The 17,362-nt window shown below is 45.1% G+C and overlaps 1 protein-coding gene across 5 annotated transcripts in view; it reads right to left on the bottom strand.

Annotated features, from left to right (window-relative positions):
* Nucleotides 1–17,362, bottom strand: part of JARID2 (jumonji and AT-rich interaction domain containing 2) — a 241,142-nt gene that overhangs the window by 32,413 nt on the left and 191,367 nt on the right. For 4 of the 5 annotated variants that reach the window (XM_060023607.1, XM_060023608.1, XM_060023609.1 and 1 more), the window contains one exon: nucleotides 13,919–14,095. The exons of the other annotated variant lie outside the window; for it this stretch is intronic. In XM_060023607.1, the coding sequence (XP_059879590.1) occupies nucleotides 13,919–14,095 (177 nt within the window). The remainder of the gene's footprint in view (nucleotides 1–13,918; nucleotides 14,096–17,362) is intronic. 5 annotated transcript variants of the gene reach the window in all.

Genomic DNA, 17,362 nt, shown 5'->3' with positions numbered 1-17,362 from the left:
CTAAGGCTGAGAACCACACACTCCTACGTAGAGAGTGTGCAGTGCCCTGTCTGGGTTCGGCAGGCACTCGGCACTGGGGAGACCTTACTGCTGCTGCCTCTTTAAAGGGACCGTCTCAGGTTATTACACGCAGATTGTGGCCAGAGCTCTTCTTCTGGCCTCCCACCCTCCCCGCAAATGCAGTAGAAGAATGGGCTTCAATACAGCCCAAGGGCAGGCCTAAGCCGACTCACCATAACCTCCTACTCGACCTGGCTGCCTACCACTGCCTCCCAATATCCATTTCTTGGGAAAACACAGGCAGTGCCAACGTCCTGGCCAAGCAAGGAAAAATATGATGCTGAAACCACAGCCCTCGTTGTTCTACCAGCTTAACGAGCGACCTGACCCATGGGGGACCCACAGACCCTTTCAGGGGATCCCCTAGGTCAAAAGTACTTTCTTAATTATCCTGAGAGTATTTACCTTTTTTACTGCGTTAACATTTCAGTGATGGTAATGGCTAAAGGTGGATCAGCCATCAGGGTAATGCAAACCAACATGACCATGAAATACCACTTCACATCCCCTAGGACGGCTACGTTCACAAAGATGCATAAAGGCAAGTGTGGGTGAGAATGCAGAGTGGAACCTTCAAACACTGCAGGTGGAAATGTAAAATGGTGCAGCCACTCTAGAAAACCATCTGGAAGTTCCTCAAAATGTGAAACAGAGTCACCATATGACCCAGCAACTCCACTCCCAGGTATGAGCACAAGAGACATGAAAAATATGTCCACATAAAAACATGTATATGAATGTTCAGAGCAGAAATATTAACTATAGTTAATAACTGGGGAAAAAATCCAAAGGTTCATGCACTGGCATTTAGCTAAACAAAATGGGGTGTCATCTATCCATGAAAAGCAATCAGGAACAGATACGTGCTCCAGCATGGACGAATCTTGCAGACATTATGGGACGTGAAAGAAGCTAAGGACAGAAGGTCACCTATTATAGGATTCCATTCCTATGAAATGACTAGACCAATACATAAGAGACAGAAAGTATGTTAGTGGTTGCCAGGGGCTGGGGAGGGTTCAGGAAAATGGGAATGACTCCTAATGGGTACAGATTTTTCAGGGTGAAGGCGATGAAGATGTTCTAAAGTTGACTGTGATGATCATTACACAACTCTGTGAATATACTAAAAAGTACAAAACTGTACACTGTGGGTAAATTTTATGATATGTGAATTACATCTCCATAAAACTAAAAACAGAACAAAACCAAAAGAAAACGTCAACAGGTAGCAAAATTCAACACAAATCAATGCAGTGGCGCCAAACTAAATGAACAAATATTGGTAATCTTCATTACCATTTACTAGCAGTTAAAAAGAAAAAGACAGTTTCACTTTGGAAAGTGATAAAGCAATAGAAATTGTTAACAGTATTAAATCTCAACCCTGGAATACACATACTTTGTGTGACAAAAACGGAACCACAGGACTTCCCTGGTGGCGCAGTGGTTAAGAATCTGCCTGCTGATGCAGGGGACACGGGTTCGAGCCCTGGTCTGGGAAGATCCCACATGCCGCGGAGCACCTAAGCCTGTGAGCCACAACTACTGAGCCCACGCACCACAACTACTGAAGCCCGCGTGCCTAGAGCCTGTGCTCCACAGCAAGAGAAGCCACCACAACGAGAAGCCCGTGCACCGCAACGAAGAGTAGCCCCCGCTCACCGCAACTAGAGAAAGCCCGAGTGTAGCAACAAAGACCCAATGCAGCCAAAATAAATAAATAAATAAATAAAATAAATTTACTTTAAAAAAAAAAAGGAACCACACATAAGGCATTTCTCCTGAATACCAGTATGACGACTACTCCTAGGGAAAAGCACTTGTGAGATCAAGTTGTAAGCTAGCTGCTTTTTCACGGAATGCTATTTTTACTTGAAAGGACAACCGATGCAGTTATTTGTCAGCCATTTTCTCAAAAATGAATAAAGTGAGGCTGTCAAGGAAAAAGTAACAATGTTTGCTGCCAACGACAGAATTCACGATTTCAGGCAAAAATTACAATTCTGGAAAACGTGTATCTGCCACCATGAGTTCGACGGCCTCTCAACACTTAAAGACTTTCCTGATGAGTTCAGTGCAGAGGGAAGATTCTTTGAAACAGCGTAACGGAAGGTGCCGATGACTGGTAGGGGTGGATAACCCAGTGAACCATTATTTTCAAACAATCAATACAAGACATTACAAAATTGTGTGTGGGTCAGAGAGCCATTCGAGGGAGAAGGGAAACCAATGGATGTTAACGTAACAGAGCAGGAGAAGCTCACCGATGTGGGTTCAGATGATGGTAACAACTGACCCTGAAGAAACTACCACTGGTTGAGTCTGGGTGTGAAATCAAAGAATAAAATTTTCACAAAGGCTCCTCCCTCTTCCAACCACCTCTTTGTCCGAGACTGATTTTCTTCGTATATGACTGAATGCAGAAGCAGACCTAAGAATCTAGCCATCATCTCCTAGGCCAGACTTCAAGGACATCTGCAAAAATGGAAAATCATGCAACCCTCCTCTCCTGTAACTGTTGGGGTTTGGAATATTGTCCCTTTACATGACAATGTTCTTTGTGTTAACATGTAATGGGGGTTTGTGTTATTTTTAAATGAGTAAATATTTCTAAATTACCTCAGTCTTTAATTTTAATATGGTAAATATCAATAAATACAATCCACAAAATAAAAGCCTCCTGGGGTCCCTCAATAGTTTTTTAAGAGCAGAAATGGGTCTTGAGACCAACAAGCCTGAAACCAGTAGGCTGGATCACCTTTTCCGTGGTTATTAGCTACACCGTGGTTTACTAGAGGGTTTGAGGGCCCCTGTACTTATGCCTAGACCTACAAAGCCCCCAAAAAGCTCAGGCTCTAAAATGAAGCTACTTAAAGTTGAATCCAGATAAATCATTTGCTAACTATCTGACCTTGGACTGGTTTCCTGTCCAAGCCTTAGTTTCCCAATTAACTACTTATCTCATAGGGTCACTTGGAGGATTCAGTGAGAAGATATTAGTCTAGAAAGGATCTTTGCGGCAGCAGTGGGCAAGCGTTAGCTTGTAAGGATCACCACACCACGACCGGGTCAATGCCACATGGGCATCAGGGCACCAGTGCTCACGGTTTGTCACTCTTTTCTTTTCCAGGTGAACCATGGGGGCGAGGCCAGTTGCTAGAAAGAGACTTCAAGGAGCTTAGTTAAAAGCTGGCACTGTGGTTAGCCAGCAACATCTTTCTGAGATCTGGGGGCGGGAGGACAGAGCCTTCACTGTCATTATCTGTACCTGAAACAGAACGCACAACTCTGCTTCTGTTCTAACGCCCTGTAGGAGCTCTGACACCACAAACACCAAAAATGACTCCCTAGGAAAACACTGTGGGGAAAGGGAACCCTGATCACAGAGAGGAGAGGCAAGAGGGAGGCACGCGCCCTTCACGTAATAAACCGAAGCGGCTGCTCTGTGAACTGCAGCACAAGTTTCCACTAAAGACTATTTTGATCAGATCATCGGGAAAGGGGAAGGTTTTCAAAAATACAAAAATTAAAAATGGAATCAAATTAACTTTGATTTGCAAACAAAGGGAGAGTTCTCAAAGGAATCCCCGTTCTGTAACCGCCTTGCTGTTTACAGCAGCCGTCCACCCAAATGGCAAACACAGCCAAAAAGCCAACTCACGTGTCACTGGGAGGTGGATGGGGGGGCGCTTGTTAGGTGAAGATGATGGTGCCTGAGACGAGGTGTGTTTTGTCCTCAACAGCTCATTAATTTTAAGTGTCGTGGGAACCTGCAGTTTTGCTCCTCCAAGTAATTATCTTTTGTCTTAATTTGTAAGATTCTCCAGAAGAGGAAAGAAGGGGAAAGGAAAAAATATTCACTCTCACAGGAAAAGCCTAAACCCTGTGAACATAAGAGACAGAAAGTTCGAGATGTACAGAGGACACACACACACTGTCTCCAATTAAAAGAAATAATTGGACTCATCTCTTTAAGGAGAGGAAAAAAGCATTTATCACGGTGAACCATATTAGGAAATTGTTTTGTACTCAGATACAAACACCTCTGCATTAATGAACAGAGACAAATATATTGATTTGTATATACATACTCTGAAAGTTAAATGGTCTGTAGACAAGGGTTTCCACACCACAGCAAGCAAAACCTTTAAATCCAAAGGCTGGTATTCTGACTTAGGGTCACTTCAGAAGGTAAGGTTTGCTCCCAGAAAGGGATGAAAAAGAAACGGGCAAGAAGGCACTTTAGAAACATCTTCACCAACAAAATCCCGCCATCATCTGTAAGGTGGAAAGCGATGCTTTCCAAGGAGGAACTCACGTCTACAGCTCCAGAGTCTGTACTAAACGGTGTTCCCCCACCTGATTCTGTCCACACAGATCCCGACGAGATTCCTGGGGGATCCACAAGGCAGTCGATAAAACGCTGATCATAAGGTCTTTAAAACCCTCACTCCATACACAACCTCTTGGAGGGACAGGGATAGTTTGGTTGCGATTTCTAGCCACCAGGTCCAAACACATCTATGCCTGAATTCCCACAACTACAAAACAAACCAGCTGCCTGCCCTTATCTGCCCTCCAGGAATCGCTAAAGTATTCAAAATAAAGTATGTAAAATGCTATCCGTTCTTCAGAGAAAGGAGCTGTGCAAATACAAGCAAGTTGGATCTTCTTAAAAGCACCTGCTGTAACAGCAAAGACCCACATGTGCAAACAGTCACTCCCTCTCAACAGAGCGCACAGGTCAGCAGCAGCACTTCTGCCTGCCCCCTTCCCCTGCCAGAGCCGGGCGCCCCAATCGTGCTAATTATTTGTGCTGCCAAAGGCACCTCATCTGAATGACAGCAAGTCTTTTATTAGGTGAGCAGGAAAGAGGACTCCTTTCTTGGCATCTGGCAAAAGTCCTATGATATCCTGAGATGACCCAACACATCTAACCTTCACCTTGAAGGAGAAATACAAGAGCCATTACCGAAAGCTGGGCCGGAAGGTCTGCCAGCAGACACACGATGCACAGGAGGAAAGAAGAAGCAGGAAGCTGAACGTGGGACTAACCCCCAAATTACCTAAAATAAGACCCGTCCCACCCCCAAAACAAATCGAAGGGACAAAAAAAGAATCGCTGTAAATAGAGAAGACTGTGCTACAGAAAGGCAAAGAGAAGCAGCCACGTTTCTGATCTGCAGCCAGATATTTAAATGTAAGCTTCGTGTCATTACAAGGCGTCCTGACTCGGGGAAGACAGACTCCATCAATCGGCTGGCACGGAATCCTTGTTACTGTACAAAAGCCGCACTTGCTCCCTGGAGCCAGTTCAACTTTGAGTCACTATTGTCTGAAAACAATGGAATGTGTCTGCCAACCTGTGCCAACAGTTCAAAAGGGTTTTAATGCCGCCTGTGTTGAGTGCTGTAACCCAGTTTGCCCTGGGTAAAAACGGCTCCACTGACTTAGCTCCAGCAATCACGTGTCAAGGTAGAGAAAGCCAGGACTCGTAGGTCAGCATAAGCCCCATGAGGATCTCACTCACGCTGGGAGCCCAGCAAGGGCTGAAACCTACAGAGGCCTCCAAGCACCCAGCGCCAGCATCACAAGCAAGTTCTACTGGTTTACACGGAGTTTGCGGAAGCCCCTGGGATTTCCACTCAGCGAGATCTCATCACTTCGGCTACGTGTGTAACAGGAAACAAATCTCTTGGAAAGAAGTTTTAAAGCAAATTGGATTTTCTTCTCTTTGTAAGAACCTGACTCTGTAGGTCATACAATGTTTTTCCTGTCAAAAAACTTGGTTATTACCAGGGTTCCAAGATCTAGAAATGTGAATACATGATGGATACTGATGTAACGTACCTGACAGAGTTAGACAGATTTGCCAATTAAACACGTTTCTTACATAGGATCCTAATAACTGCAGACACCAAAGTGTGAAAATGGCACATGGCCTTTATGAGAATACAAAGGTCAGGGCATCAGAAAGACCATCAATCCAAATGAATGGCTTCTGTCATTGAAAAATGGTTTCTTGGCCCCCTTGGCCCCCAAAGGAGCCAAGGAAAGGACAAGACGGATGGCCAGATGGTGCCTGACCCCCTGCCTGTCCGCAATTCAGGTGGCTCCATGGCTCTTGCATTCTCCAACATGCCATGGCAGGGACAGAGGACTGACTGCCTGGGCTGAGGGTCTGTTGGGAGGGTGGGCAGTGGTCCAAGAGGAATCTCATACTTTCTCACCCTCCAGAAATAAGACAGAGCAGAGAACTATGGGTTATACTCAGAGGGAGACAAGCATCAACTCTGGAAGAGCAAATGAATGAACTGATTTTGTAGCTCAGGGTTTCATAGAGCCCTGCGTTCAAGGACATGAATTCTAAAAGGCCAACCACTTCCGAAGTGAATGGCAAGACTCTAGCCCACCTTCGGATCTGAACAAGGAAGCTCTGACTATTCACAACAAACCGGGGGAGAGAGACACCTTGGATGTGTGCACAAGAGCTAAACTGGAAGGCACTCCATGTACACAGCCACTCTACAAGTTATAGAAGAATTGGTTATTTGCAGAATAAAAATATTAGTACAGAAAACCAAATACAGAAATATCTGCATTGTAATAAGGACTGTTTTCAAGGTTCTCCAAATAAATTCTGTAGATCTGCTATGGTACCACACCAACCCCCCCAGCCAGGAAAGGAATGACTTTTGGAAATCCTATACTCACACTGTATAGTCTCTGGGAACAGCACAACTTCCCAAGTGACTAAAATGTCCCCTTAAGACAAGCCAGATGAATTTACCTGGAAATACTAAACACTGAGCAGCTGGGTCAACAGCTCAGAGATTCAATTTATAATATGTATGATATAAACGTACCCCAGGCAAGTATGGACAACAAAATTGTTTGAAGATTCTGAAAATCGTTAATTTCTTCAGAACTGCAGAGTATCACAGTTCTTTAGAAGAGTCATGGGGCCTGAGGCCAGCAACAGGACAGTAGCCAGCACCCCCTTTCTGAGAACTCAGTCAAGCACCAGGCGCTGTGCTGAGTGCCTCTGTCACTCACTCATTACTAACAGACTTGTGTTCTCTTCAGTAAGCTATTATTCACATAGCACGTGATCCACTCATTCAAGGCGGACCATCCAGTGGATTCTGGCATATTCACAGAGTTGTGCAACCATCACCACAAAAATACAAGTTTAAAATGTTTTCATCACCCCCAAATGAAACGCCATCCCTACCCACTCCTGAACCCTAATGGAAAAGCCAGGTGTCCGTCCGCACACCAAACTACCAGGGGCCAGAGCAGTCCTAGATGTGTGTGTATATCCCCAAGGTCCCGTGTGGACCGAGAGAGCAAACGCTTCAGCAAGATGAAAAGAAACAGGGACGGGCTGGTCATACTGGTGGACGGGTGTCACCGGCGACCATCTACCACACTCGGAGCAACTCCCTCAGATGTGGTCAGTAACGTCACAGTGCTAACAGCAGCCCCCTTGGGCAGCCCTCACTGCGTGCCAGGTATTTGAAACGTACTAACTTTCCAGGATTCTCTTATCAACTGCAAGGTTGTTCTAGACTTCAAGATCTTCTCACTCACACGTGGAGTTAACAGCCAATACAGTGTTCTCTACCACATCGGAATAAAACCTATATTGACTCACTTGCCAGTCACAAAAACCTATGAAAGGACTTCGCTGGTGGTGCAGTGGTTAAGAATCCGCCTGCCAATGCTGGGGGCACGGCTTTGAGCCCTGGTCCGGGAAGATCCCACATGCCATGGAGCGACTAAGCCCGTTCGCCACAACTACTGAGCCTGAGATCTAGAGCCCGCGAGCCACAACTACTGAGCTCGAGATCTAGAGCCCGTGTGCTACAACAACTGAAGCCTGCGTGCCTAGAGCCCGTGCTCCGTAACGAGAAGCCACCGCAATGAAGAGTAGCCCCCGCTCGCCACAACTAGAGAACGCCCGCGCACAGCAACGAAGACCCAACGCGGCCACTAATTAATTGATTAATTAAAAATAAAATAAAAACCTATGAAAAAGCACTCCTACTACCTCTTTAAAGATAAGAAAACTAAAACTGCCCGAAGTTGCAACCACATACGGTCAGACAAGCATCAGTGTCCTGATCTCAACCACTAGGTCAAGTGGCCCCAAATGGAAGAGGGGTGGAAGGTAAAAGAAAAAAGCATTCCTCAGCTGGAGAGCATCTCCCCGTGGCACATGGGGGGACCCTGGCTCTGCCCACACAACCCACCCCTCCACCGCCCAGACAGAAGGGCTGTTGAATGCACCTCAAAGGCAATCACAGGACAGAAATGGGGTGAAGTCACCCAAGCAACCGCTTTTCGGCCCTTACACAACTCCCCCACCACCACCATGTCAATCCAAAAGCAATGAAATTATTCCAGCTGGGAGTCCGATAACATGTTGTTTAAAAAACACTTGTGGGAAAAAAAAAAAAAGACTTGTGAGAAATGTCCTTCTTCAGAAACAGAGGAGCACACAAAGAAACAGTGGTCTCTGCTATTCCTTCCACTTTTCATTAAGTGCAAAACAAGCATGTGGAGAATATACAATGTGGGGCTGATGGGAACAACCCACCCTCACTGAGTTCTCCTGTGCAAAGGCTAAGGAATGCCTCACCACCTAGGAAAAACCAAAGCCAGCATCATTCCAGACAAAAGCATTAATTCCTCTACCCTACCTCACTTACCCTGCTGAAAAACAATTACCAACGATGAGAACTTCTCAAAAACCGAGCCACTTCAAATATCAACTTGTAACACAAATACAAGAGCCACGTTTTGATTGTGTTGTTTGATGGCCAAATACAGAGATTAGCTAAGGGCTCTACTGTTAGGATCATTTGAGGTTCTGTATACTGAAGCACATTCTGGAAACTCTGAAGAGCCATCGAAATGGAAGCCGCTGGAGGCACTGTTACCGTAACCCTTGAGTGTTGAGGCAAGGTCAAAAGCACGTGTGATGCCATCCTTGTCATTTCAGATTATGCATTTTAATAAACACATCCATTTCCCTTAGGATGCGCAGTGGGTTATAAATGAGAACATCTGAGTCCTCTGCAATGTTTGCGCAACTAAACATGTGCCTGGGGTCACCAGGCTCTGCCAGGGGACTACTGGGGTCAGGGCTCCTATCCCTGGGAAGTTGAGCACTGCCCCAGCCAGGCCCCATTAGACACCTACGGGGAGGGCAGGGGGAGCGAGCATTCTCTCCTGGCATCAGCTCCCACTAGCTCCACTCCTGCTCTGTAGGGAACCTGCTACTTCACTGGGGTTCAAGTTTAGGGGAGAAACAAGATAAAGCAGGACACCATCGGCAGCTTGGGTTCTCGTTTCTTCAAACCAACACAGCCTAAATAAAACTCTGGACCTGCCGCCAAATCAGGGTTTGGGGCCAAAGCTACCCCGTAATAAAGAGTTAGTTTTCCCCATTTTGTTTTCTGTGCATTTATTTCCCCACATTTCAGTGAGGGTGCTGCGCCCGGGGGAGGTGCAGATGCTGCTGCATTTCCCGACACTCCTCGGCATCTCCAGCATGCGAAGCGGGGGCAAGCACCGCTGGACCAGAGAAATCCTGTGTCAGGGAGAAGAGCCCAAAGGCAGCTTGCTTCTCCACTCTCTCACGTGGAAAAATTCCGCTATTCTGAGGACCTGCTTGACCACGTGGTGATTATGGCCTCATCCAGGTTTTCCCTGTTAGAAAATCTATTTTCACCCTTGGTACACTGTTCCCCTGAGTCCAAAATCAGAAGGAAACGGAGATGATCTGTCTGTAGATTTTACTTTTTGGAAAATGAGGGAGTTAAAACTGAGGCAAGTATCAATCAATCCGTCAATCAAAAACTAAGGCAAGGGCCGGGAAAAGGAACGCCCTCATCTCATTCACGAACTGTACCCCGCCTTTTCTTCCCATGCAGTCAGAGAACTTACTTTACTCTCCAGAATGATTCTTAGCTCATGTTCACCAAGTGCCCTGTAAAATCAGGGAGAGGGGGCCGAGGCGTGGGACGGCCACATGAAGGAGGACAAGAGCATCCCCGGCCTCCCCGTGGCACAGGTGTCACACCACAGGGCCCTCTCATCCATCCTGGGGAGCGGCAAGGCCAAGTGGTCGGCCTCATGGCTCAGGAGCCCTCTGACACCGGCCTCTGCTCACTGGGAAGCAAGCAGTCGTCAGCGCCTTGCAAATCTGATCAAGCTTGGGGCTCTGCAGGTGCTCTCTGAACCTGAACTGCAGAAGTTCAGTTTTCTGAACCTGAAGGAGGCCCCCTCTGAACCCCAGACAGAAGAAACGAAGTCAGTCAGGGCTGGTCCTGGGTGAGCCCAAGCAGTTTCCTCATATACATAATCAGCGACCATCTATCTGCTTTCTTTACCGATAAAGCCACTGGCCCAATGCCATGCCAACAGACCAGGTAAACACCTTCTGTACTCCCGCAGAGAACGTTCTATTACAAGTGAACCCTCTTTAGGAATATCTGTTTCATTCTGTTGACAGATGTCACGTTTAAACAATTATCCGCTTTTATAACTGATAGGTACCCGAGATGAAATCCCATTACAAGGAATTTCAAGAAATTCTGCTCTGTATTTACAAAGAAAAGGGTCTCAGTAAAAACAAAGCAGGAAAGACAAGTGCAAGCTGCCACGGGAATTCTGCCACTGTTTGATCTGTGTTTGTTAATCACGGAAACAGAGTTCTCAGGGATCCCAGCCTGACTGCTTGGAGGATTCTTGTGAAAACCACTAGAGTCCTGGGGTTCACTGCTGCCATTCTGCAACTCATACTCTGCGGGAGACAACAGGGTACCAAGTTTCCTGTGGGTCATAATAGGGACAAGAAGATATAGTATAGATGGGAATGAGAAGGAGATGAAATCAGGGTGGGATATAAATGTTTTTAATCTGAAGATGGTACTAATGTCTCAGGGAGGAAAAAAATGGATTCCAGGAATAGAATTTTAGTTAGGGATCTTCACCCAGCTAATCAGGTCATCCTGGAAAAGCCCTTCCCTTTAACACGCAGCAATGCCCACCATCCACCATAACAGATCTCAATGGTAACGATTCCTGTACCCGAGACACACGCAGTAACTATTTCTTCATTCCGGGATATAAATGAAGGAACAAATGAATGACCATCTACACTATCCTGCTTGTTTCATAGAAGAGGAAATTAACAACCAGAGAAATTAAATGCCTACCCAGCAAGGCACAGCTAATTAAGCCTTAAAAGGGGCAGGAAACAAAGCTCCTGATGACTAGCTGATGCTGATAAAGACCTTTATGGGAACAGAATGGGGGTGGGGCGGGGGAACAAACGTGTGTGTTATGCAATTTGGTGTTACGGTGTAATTTCAATTATCTAGAAATGGCTGGGAAAGGAACACTATTTCACAGCTAAATGTTCAGTTTTCAAAGATTATTACATTTTCGTTTTACCACTTTTGGGTGATGGCCCTCTAATCTCTGCTGCTGAGGACAGTACCTTCAGGAATCTCCTTACGCCCTCCTGCCGGGGGGCCTTACTCCCCAGTGTCACTAAGTCTTGCTTTAATAACCTGCTGGTGGCAGTTTGCTTCCTTGTCATCGGCCTTCTTCACGTCACAGAGGATGCAGAACAGGGCAGGTAAGTAAGCTCGGCTAACTAGGTGTTGAGAACTCAGTGTTTTTCTGAAATACCGAATCTGAGGCAGAACCTGGCCTCCTCCGAAGCTGACTTCTCTTTTTCAACAAAGCTCTCATCGTCCTCTGGGTCACTCAAAACTGGGGAAGCTTTCCCGACGGCTTGTGCATTTCCGAGCTGGCTTCAGCCCAGTCCTTCCACCGGCCTCGCAGAGAAGCAAGCACTGCCATCCTTTGGGCTCTTAAAGCCATGAAACCTCCAAAGACATGAAAGCCATGTGGCAACAGCACAACTGGAGACCCACGCAGAGCTGTGTCTCCCAGGCCATGGCCTGTGGCACTGGCTCTTTGCTGCTGTCGACCAGATGAGAGTGGTAGCTCCACCATCACAGCACAGGCTGGACCCATCGCAAAGCACACCTGCTCACATGCTCGCCCTTACAATAGCGTAGTGTCTAGCGCGGGGGGCATTTCAAAAACCTTGACTGCAATCTGCCACTTTGGGTGACGGGTGCAAGACATCAGACCTTCCATTTCTTCAACTGTAAAGCAAGAAACACCTCCTGCCCTGACCACCTCCCCATGACTCTGCTGTAGAGTAAGTAGATGGAATCAAAAGAGAAAACGTAGATGAACCCATCCTGAAAACGCTCATATTTTTACTGTCAGTCATGGAAAACAGCCCTCGATCCACCCTCTCACGAAGGGTATTTCTGAAAGACCACCCACTAAAAGGAAATTAGAGAAGCCACCCCTTAACTATGAACATGTCTACACACACAGCTAACAGAGGCTACACAAACACTTCACTTAATCCCTACCTTACAGATGAAGAGGCGGAGGCTGAGAAATACTGAGTTACGCCTGAGATTATTAACCTCATCTCCCCGACAAACGTCAGGTCCTGAACTCACATGTTGTCATGTCTCTGCGCCCCCTAAACACAGCCCTAAGCAAGCAGGAAGCAGGACAGATGAATAATCACTCAGCTGACAAGGCAAAAATGCCCAACAGTGGTGCAGGCGAGACAGATTCCTGACACAGCTAAGCAATGCTGGCCCTGCATCTCTACTTCCCATTGGATCCAGAAAGACAAGGAGTAGTTCAGTGCACAGCCGTGGAGGAAGAAAAATGAGAAGCTTTCCTCTGCCTCAATCACTTACTGGCAGCACTGGTTTTCTGCCATTTGTAGACGGGGATGCTCGACCTTCTAGGGTCTCTGTGAGTCCCAATGGAAGTATGATCTCGAGCAAAGAATCTGGTTAAGAACTCACAGAAAACGGCCATCACCTCTCCCAACCTTATGCTCTTTGCTCCACTCTCCTTTTCTTTCGTCTTTTCTTACTTCCTTCCCCCCACCCCATGCTAATCCAATTACTCATCAAGTTCTCTCAATCCTACTCCCTGCAGTATTTCTTTATCTACCCACGCATTTTTGTACTTATATCCTCCGAGTTACATTGCCATGATCACCTTTTAGTCCCTCGTTACCTTTGGCCAGGTAATTGCCTACAATTACAGCCTGTCAATGTGTTTCCTCTTCTTTAAATCATTTCCCTTTATGAAATCCTCTTAATTGATGCCAACTTAAGCTTTTCAGAATGTAACTCCAATTAAGTCACCTCCCTGTTGAAAAACCACTGAGCGAGCACTCTCCACAGCCAACTTATTTATACTTTTCTCTCTCACATTCAACGCTTTTGTTCCTGTTTTGTGGGCTACGTGTCCTCCCCCACAATGTTAACAGTCGAGGGGGGAAAAAAATCAGTCTAGTTCACAATACATATGCATGTACTTGATTTCACATACTGGATAACACTTGCCTTTCTTCACTATCTCTGCCTGCTAAAATCACAACAGTAAGTTGATCACAATAGCGTCTTCACAAAATCATCTTGACCATCTCTGTTTAGATGTGACGTCTTCCTCTTCCAGTTCCTACGTCTGCCGCTCTTATGGAATTTATCATCAGCTCCGCAAACGTAAGAATATGTATCCTCATCTTAACAATTTATTTGTCTAGGACACACTTGATTGGACTGTGTTACACCAATGACTGCTAAGTGCCTGGTACTTAAAGAAGCATCCAAAACTAGCTTCGCCACCAGCTCCGCAGCCTTCATCTTCTCAACATAGGATCGATTCTACGTTTCACCCAAAGCTTTGGATTTTAGCTTTTTTAACCCAAATTCAACAGCGGGCCTACCATGTCCATTGTGAACATGCTTGTGGGCTTTTCCTTTCCTGGGGGTCGACTGGCATGAAGATGAAGCATTGTTGGTGGCTGTTTTGACGTCTTCTGTCTCATCATCTTCCTCCTCGACGTCCTCCTCGTCCTGAGAGCTTCCGAAATATACCATGCTGTTGGGCAGCGCAGGAGAACCTAGTGGGTTTAAAAGAAGGTGCATAAACACAGGCCTGGATCCTCACCCCTTCCAGAGGCGCACTTCACATGGAGCCATTCGTTACGTTACAAACTGAAATCCTCGTGACTGAGCAGATAAACAAAGCTATTTATCTCTACTGCCATTTTTAATTTATTTTTCAAACATGCCCCGGGAAATATAACTCCATCTGTGTCCTTTTAACAGATTTCAAGCAAAATCCCCCAGCTGGGGGATGATGCCATTCACCAAACATGACAAAGGAAAATTTTAAAAATCTCATTTGAATAGTTCCTAAGAAGGGAAGGGAAAAACCACCAAGGACTGAACTGAGCAAGAAAAATTAATAAAATTTATTTTTAAAAATCTACCCACGGCGTCAAGGACAAGAGACTATTCTGGGTTGTGTCTTTAACTTTCTAGACTTAAAAAGTATAAATCTGAGCTAATGAATTTAAAATGAAGGAAGAGACAATCAGAAGCAAGTAGTGAAAACAAAATATGACATTTCCTTATAGAAGGAAACTATCTCCTATTCATATGGGGTGAATGACAGGGATGGGTTCCCAAAAACCACAATATATGTGGAAGCTACTGTGATATGATGATCAGGTTAACAGCATGTAAAATTATTAAAATAAATTCCTGCATAACACTAACTGAAAGGCTGGTTTAAAAAAATAAAAAACCCTCTTCATACACATCCCTTACTCCTTTCACACCTTAACCTCCTTATCCCCAAATGGTTTTGTTTCTGAACATAAGACAGAACAAAAACACCAGAAAATAAGCTCAATATTACAAAGAAGCACAATACAGTTCTTTATCAAATCATGAATTTTCAGAAGGAGATCTGTCAATTAATTGGTAAACTGTTTGGGACCGAAGGCTGTTAAAAATCCCTCAAATTGATTGATTAACTGATCAAAATTTTTTTAAGCCCCGAGTTAATTTCTGGCCCCACATCAAATCTTCTTTCCCATTAGGTATCTTGAGGAGAGCTACTATCAAGTAACGGAAGAACTAATAAATGTGAAGCTAATTTCTTCTCGACAGTTTCCTGTGAATGAGCTAACACTCCAGGAACACCGGTCAAGATTCAAGTAACCAAATTTGCTCTCCTTCCCAAATAGGGATCTCAGACTTCAACCACAATGGTTTAAACCATTCCTGTCCAACTGCGGGGCTGCATGTTCTCACAAGGAGACGGACATGACTGAGTGGTATCACGGCACTGAAGTGGGAAACCCAAACCGGCCAGCTCCCAGAAACACAAAGGCAAAGACACTCCCTTCCTCTTGTTGTCATCAATGACCTACCAATACTCAAAACCCTACAAGTTATGTGGGACACACCACTGAACGGAAATGAAACTCCAAAGGGATGTATGTGACAAAAATTCTGTGGATAACAGAATTGGATACACTCTGACAAAAGCCATTTCCTTTGTTTTCTCCCCTTTGATCACTTCCAATTAGAAGCAGGCTCTCAACAGAAGGAAGGTCTGACACAGGCTTTGGGGAAAATCGTCTAATCAAATAGAAGTCAGAGATGAAGTTTTTCAAAAAAAAAGAAGAAGGAGGAGATATCTGGCCGTATTTCCACTGGAACAGTATATTTACCCGTGTACTAAGTGGTTTTACAATTGGTACAAGACTGAATAGAGAAAGAGGAGACACCACCCTTATTAGCTTCCTTCTTCGAAGTTTTCAGTTGGAACTTACCATCCACACAGATATACATAAGTACCTCCACAGCCAAATATACCCCTACCGTTAGATCCTTTCCTAAATATAACTTTTTAAGTACTTAAGAAAAAGCAGGAGAAACCTTATTTCAGCACTCAAAAGAGGTTCTGAGTAAAAAAAAAAAAAAGAGAGAGAGAGAAGGAAAAAAAGAAAGAAAAGGAAATTTACCATAAACTCCAACTCATTCTAGCATGTAACATGACACAAGGTAACACACTACATGCTGCCAGACAGACAGAGCTGGGGAACTCAACACCCGGAAGTTACAGGCTCAGCCATTACATTTCCCTCTTCAGTAGAATGAGAAGGTTAAATAAATAAATCTCTTCAAGTTCCTTCGAGATCAAAATATCCACATCTAACTTCCTTTAAAGAAGAACCTTCCTACACACTATCATGGATGCACTGACCAGCGGCTGAAATCAGAAAATGGGTTAGTACTGTGAAGAGCAGGTTTTCCTGTAGACCCTGCAGTAACTTCCACAAGCCCATTCTGCCCTCTGTCGGAGGGAAGCAGGATTAAAGGCTATAATTCCAGGAAGTAAGCCATTACCCGCTTCACCTTCCTCTTTCCCGCCCCCCCCCCCACCTCAGGAGAAAAGGCAATAAACTGCAACAGAGGCCATTTGGGAGTAACTTCAAAAGGGGGAAAGTAAATCTATGTTTCAAACAGAATCAGGTAAAATCTACATGAAACACATGAGAAATAATTAACTGCCACCTACAGAATCTGTTGAGGAGTTTTTGAAACTCAAACCCAATGTATAAAGCATCACATTCCTTACATTCAAGATTCTGAGAATGGGGTCAACATTAAATTTATGTTCCAAAGAACTAAAATGGAGGGGATGTTAGGAGCTCAGTTCAGAATCCAAGTTTCATTAACATCTTAAAGACAGCATATGGGGTAATTTCTTCAACAAAAGCAGAAAACAACCAATCTTATGAATCCATTTTTTAATATAGATTTATTTATTACTTATTTATTTTTGGCTGCGCTGGGTCTTAGCTGCGGCACACAGGATCTTCGTTGAGCCATGTGGGATCTTTTGTTGCGGCGCGCGGGCTTCTCTCTAGCTGTGGCGCATGGGTTCCAGATCGCATGGCCTCTGTAGTTTGTGGCACTGCGGGCTCTAGTTGAGGCTTGTGAGCTCAGGAGTTGTGGCCCGCGGGCTTAGCTGCCCCGCGGCATGTGGGATGTTAGTTCCCCGACCAAGGATCGAACCAGAGTCCCCTGCACTGTAAGGCTGATTCCTTACCACTGGACCACCAGGGAAGTCCCATGAATCCATTTCTTTAAACAGCTTCTCAGCAAATATAAACAAAGTGATGGAACCTGTTACATATTCTAAAAGACAGAGGCTAAGAGAAAAGTGAAACAGAAAACAGAAGACTAGTAAAAGGGGAGGTAGAGGTGTGTGTTTCCTGAGGGACTCACTCTCAAACCAAAACTTATAATAATACAAAATCTTTCTGACGGGACTGGCTCTGCAGTCAGAAGTGGGAAAGGACACAATT

Source organism: Delphinus delphis, chromosome 10 (assembly GCF_949987515.2).
Source record: "Delphinus delphis chromosome 10, mDelDel1.2, whole genome shotgun sequence".
NCBI lineage: Eukaryota > Metazoa > Chordata > Mammalia > Artiodactyla > Delphinidae > Delphinus > Delphinus delphis.
This window is presented reverse-complemented; position numbering and strand designations above follow the sequence as displayed.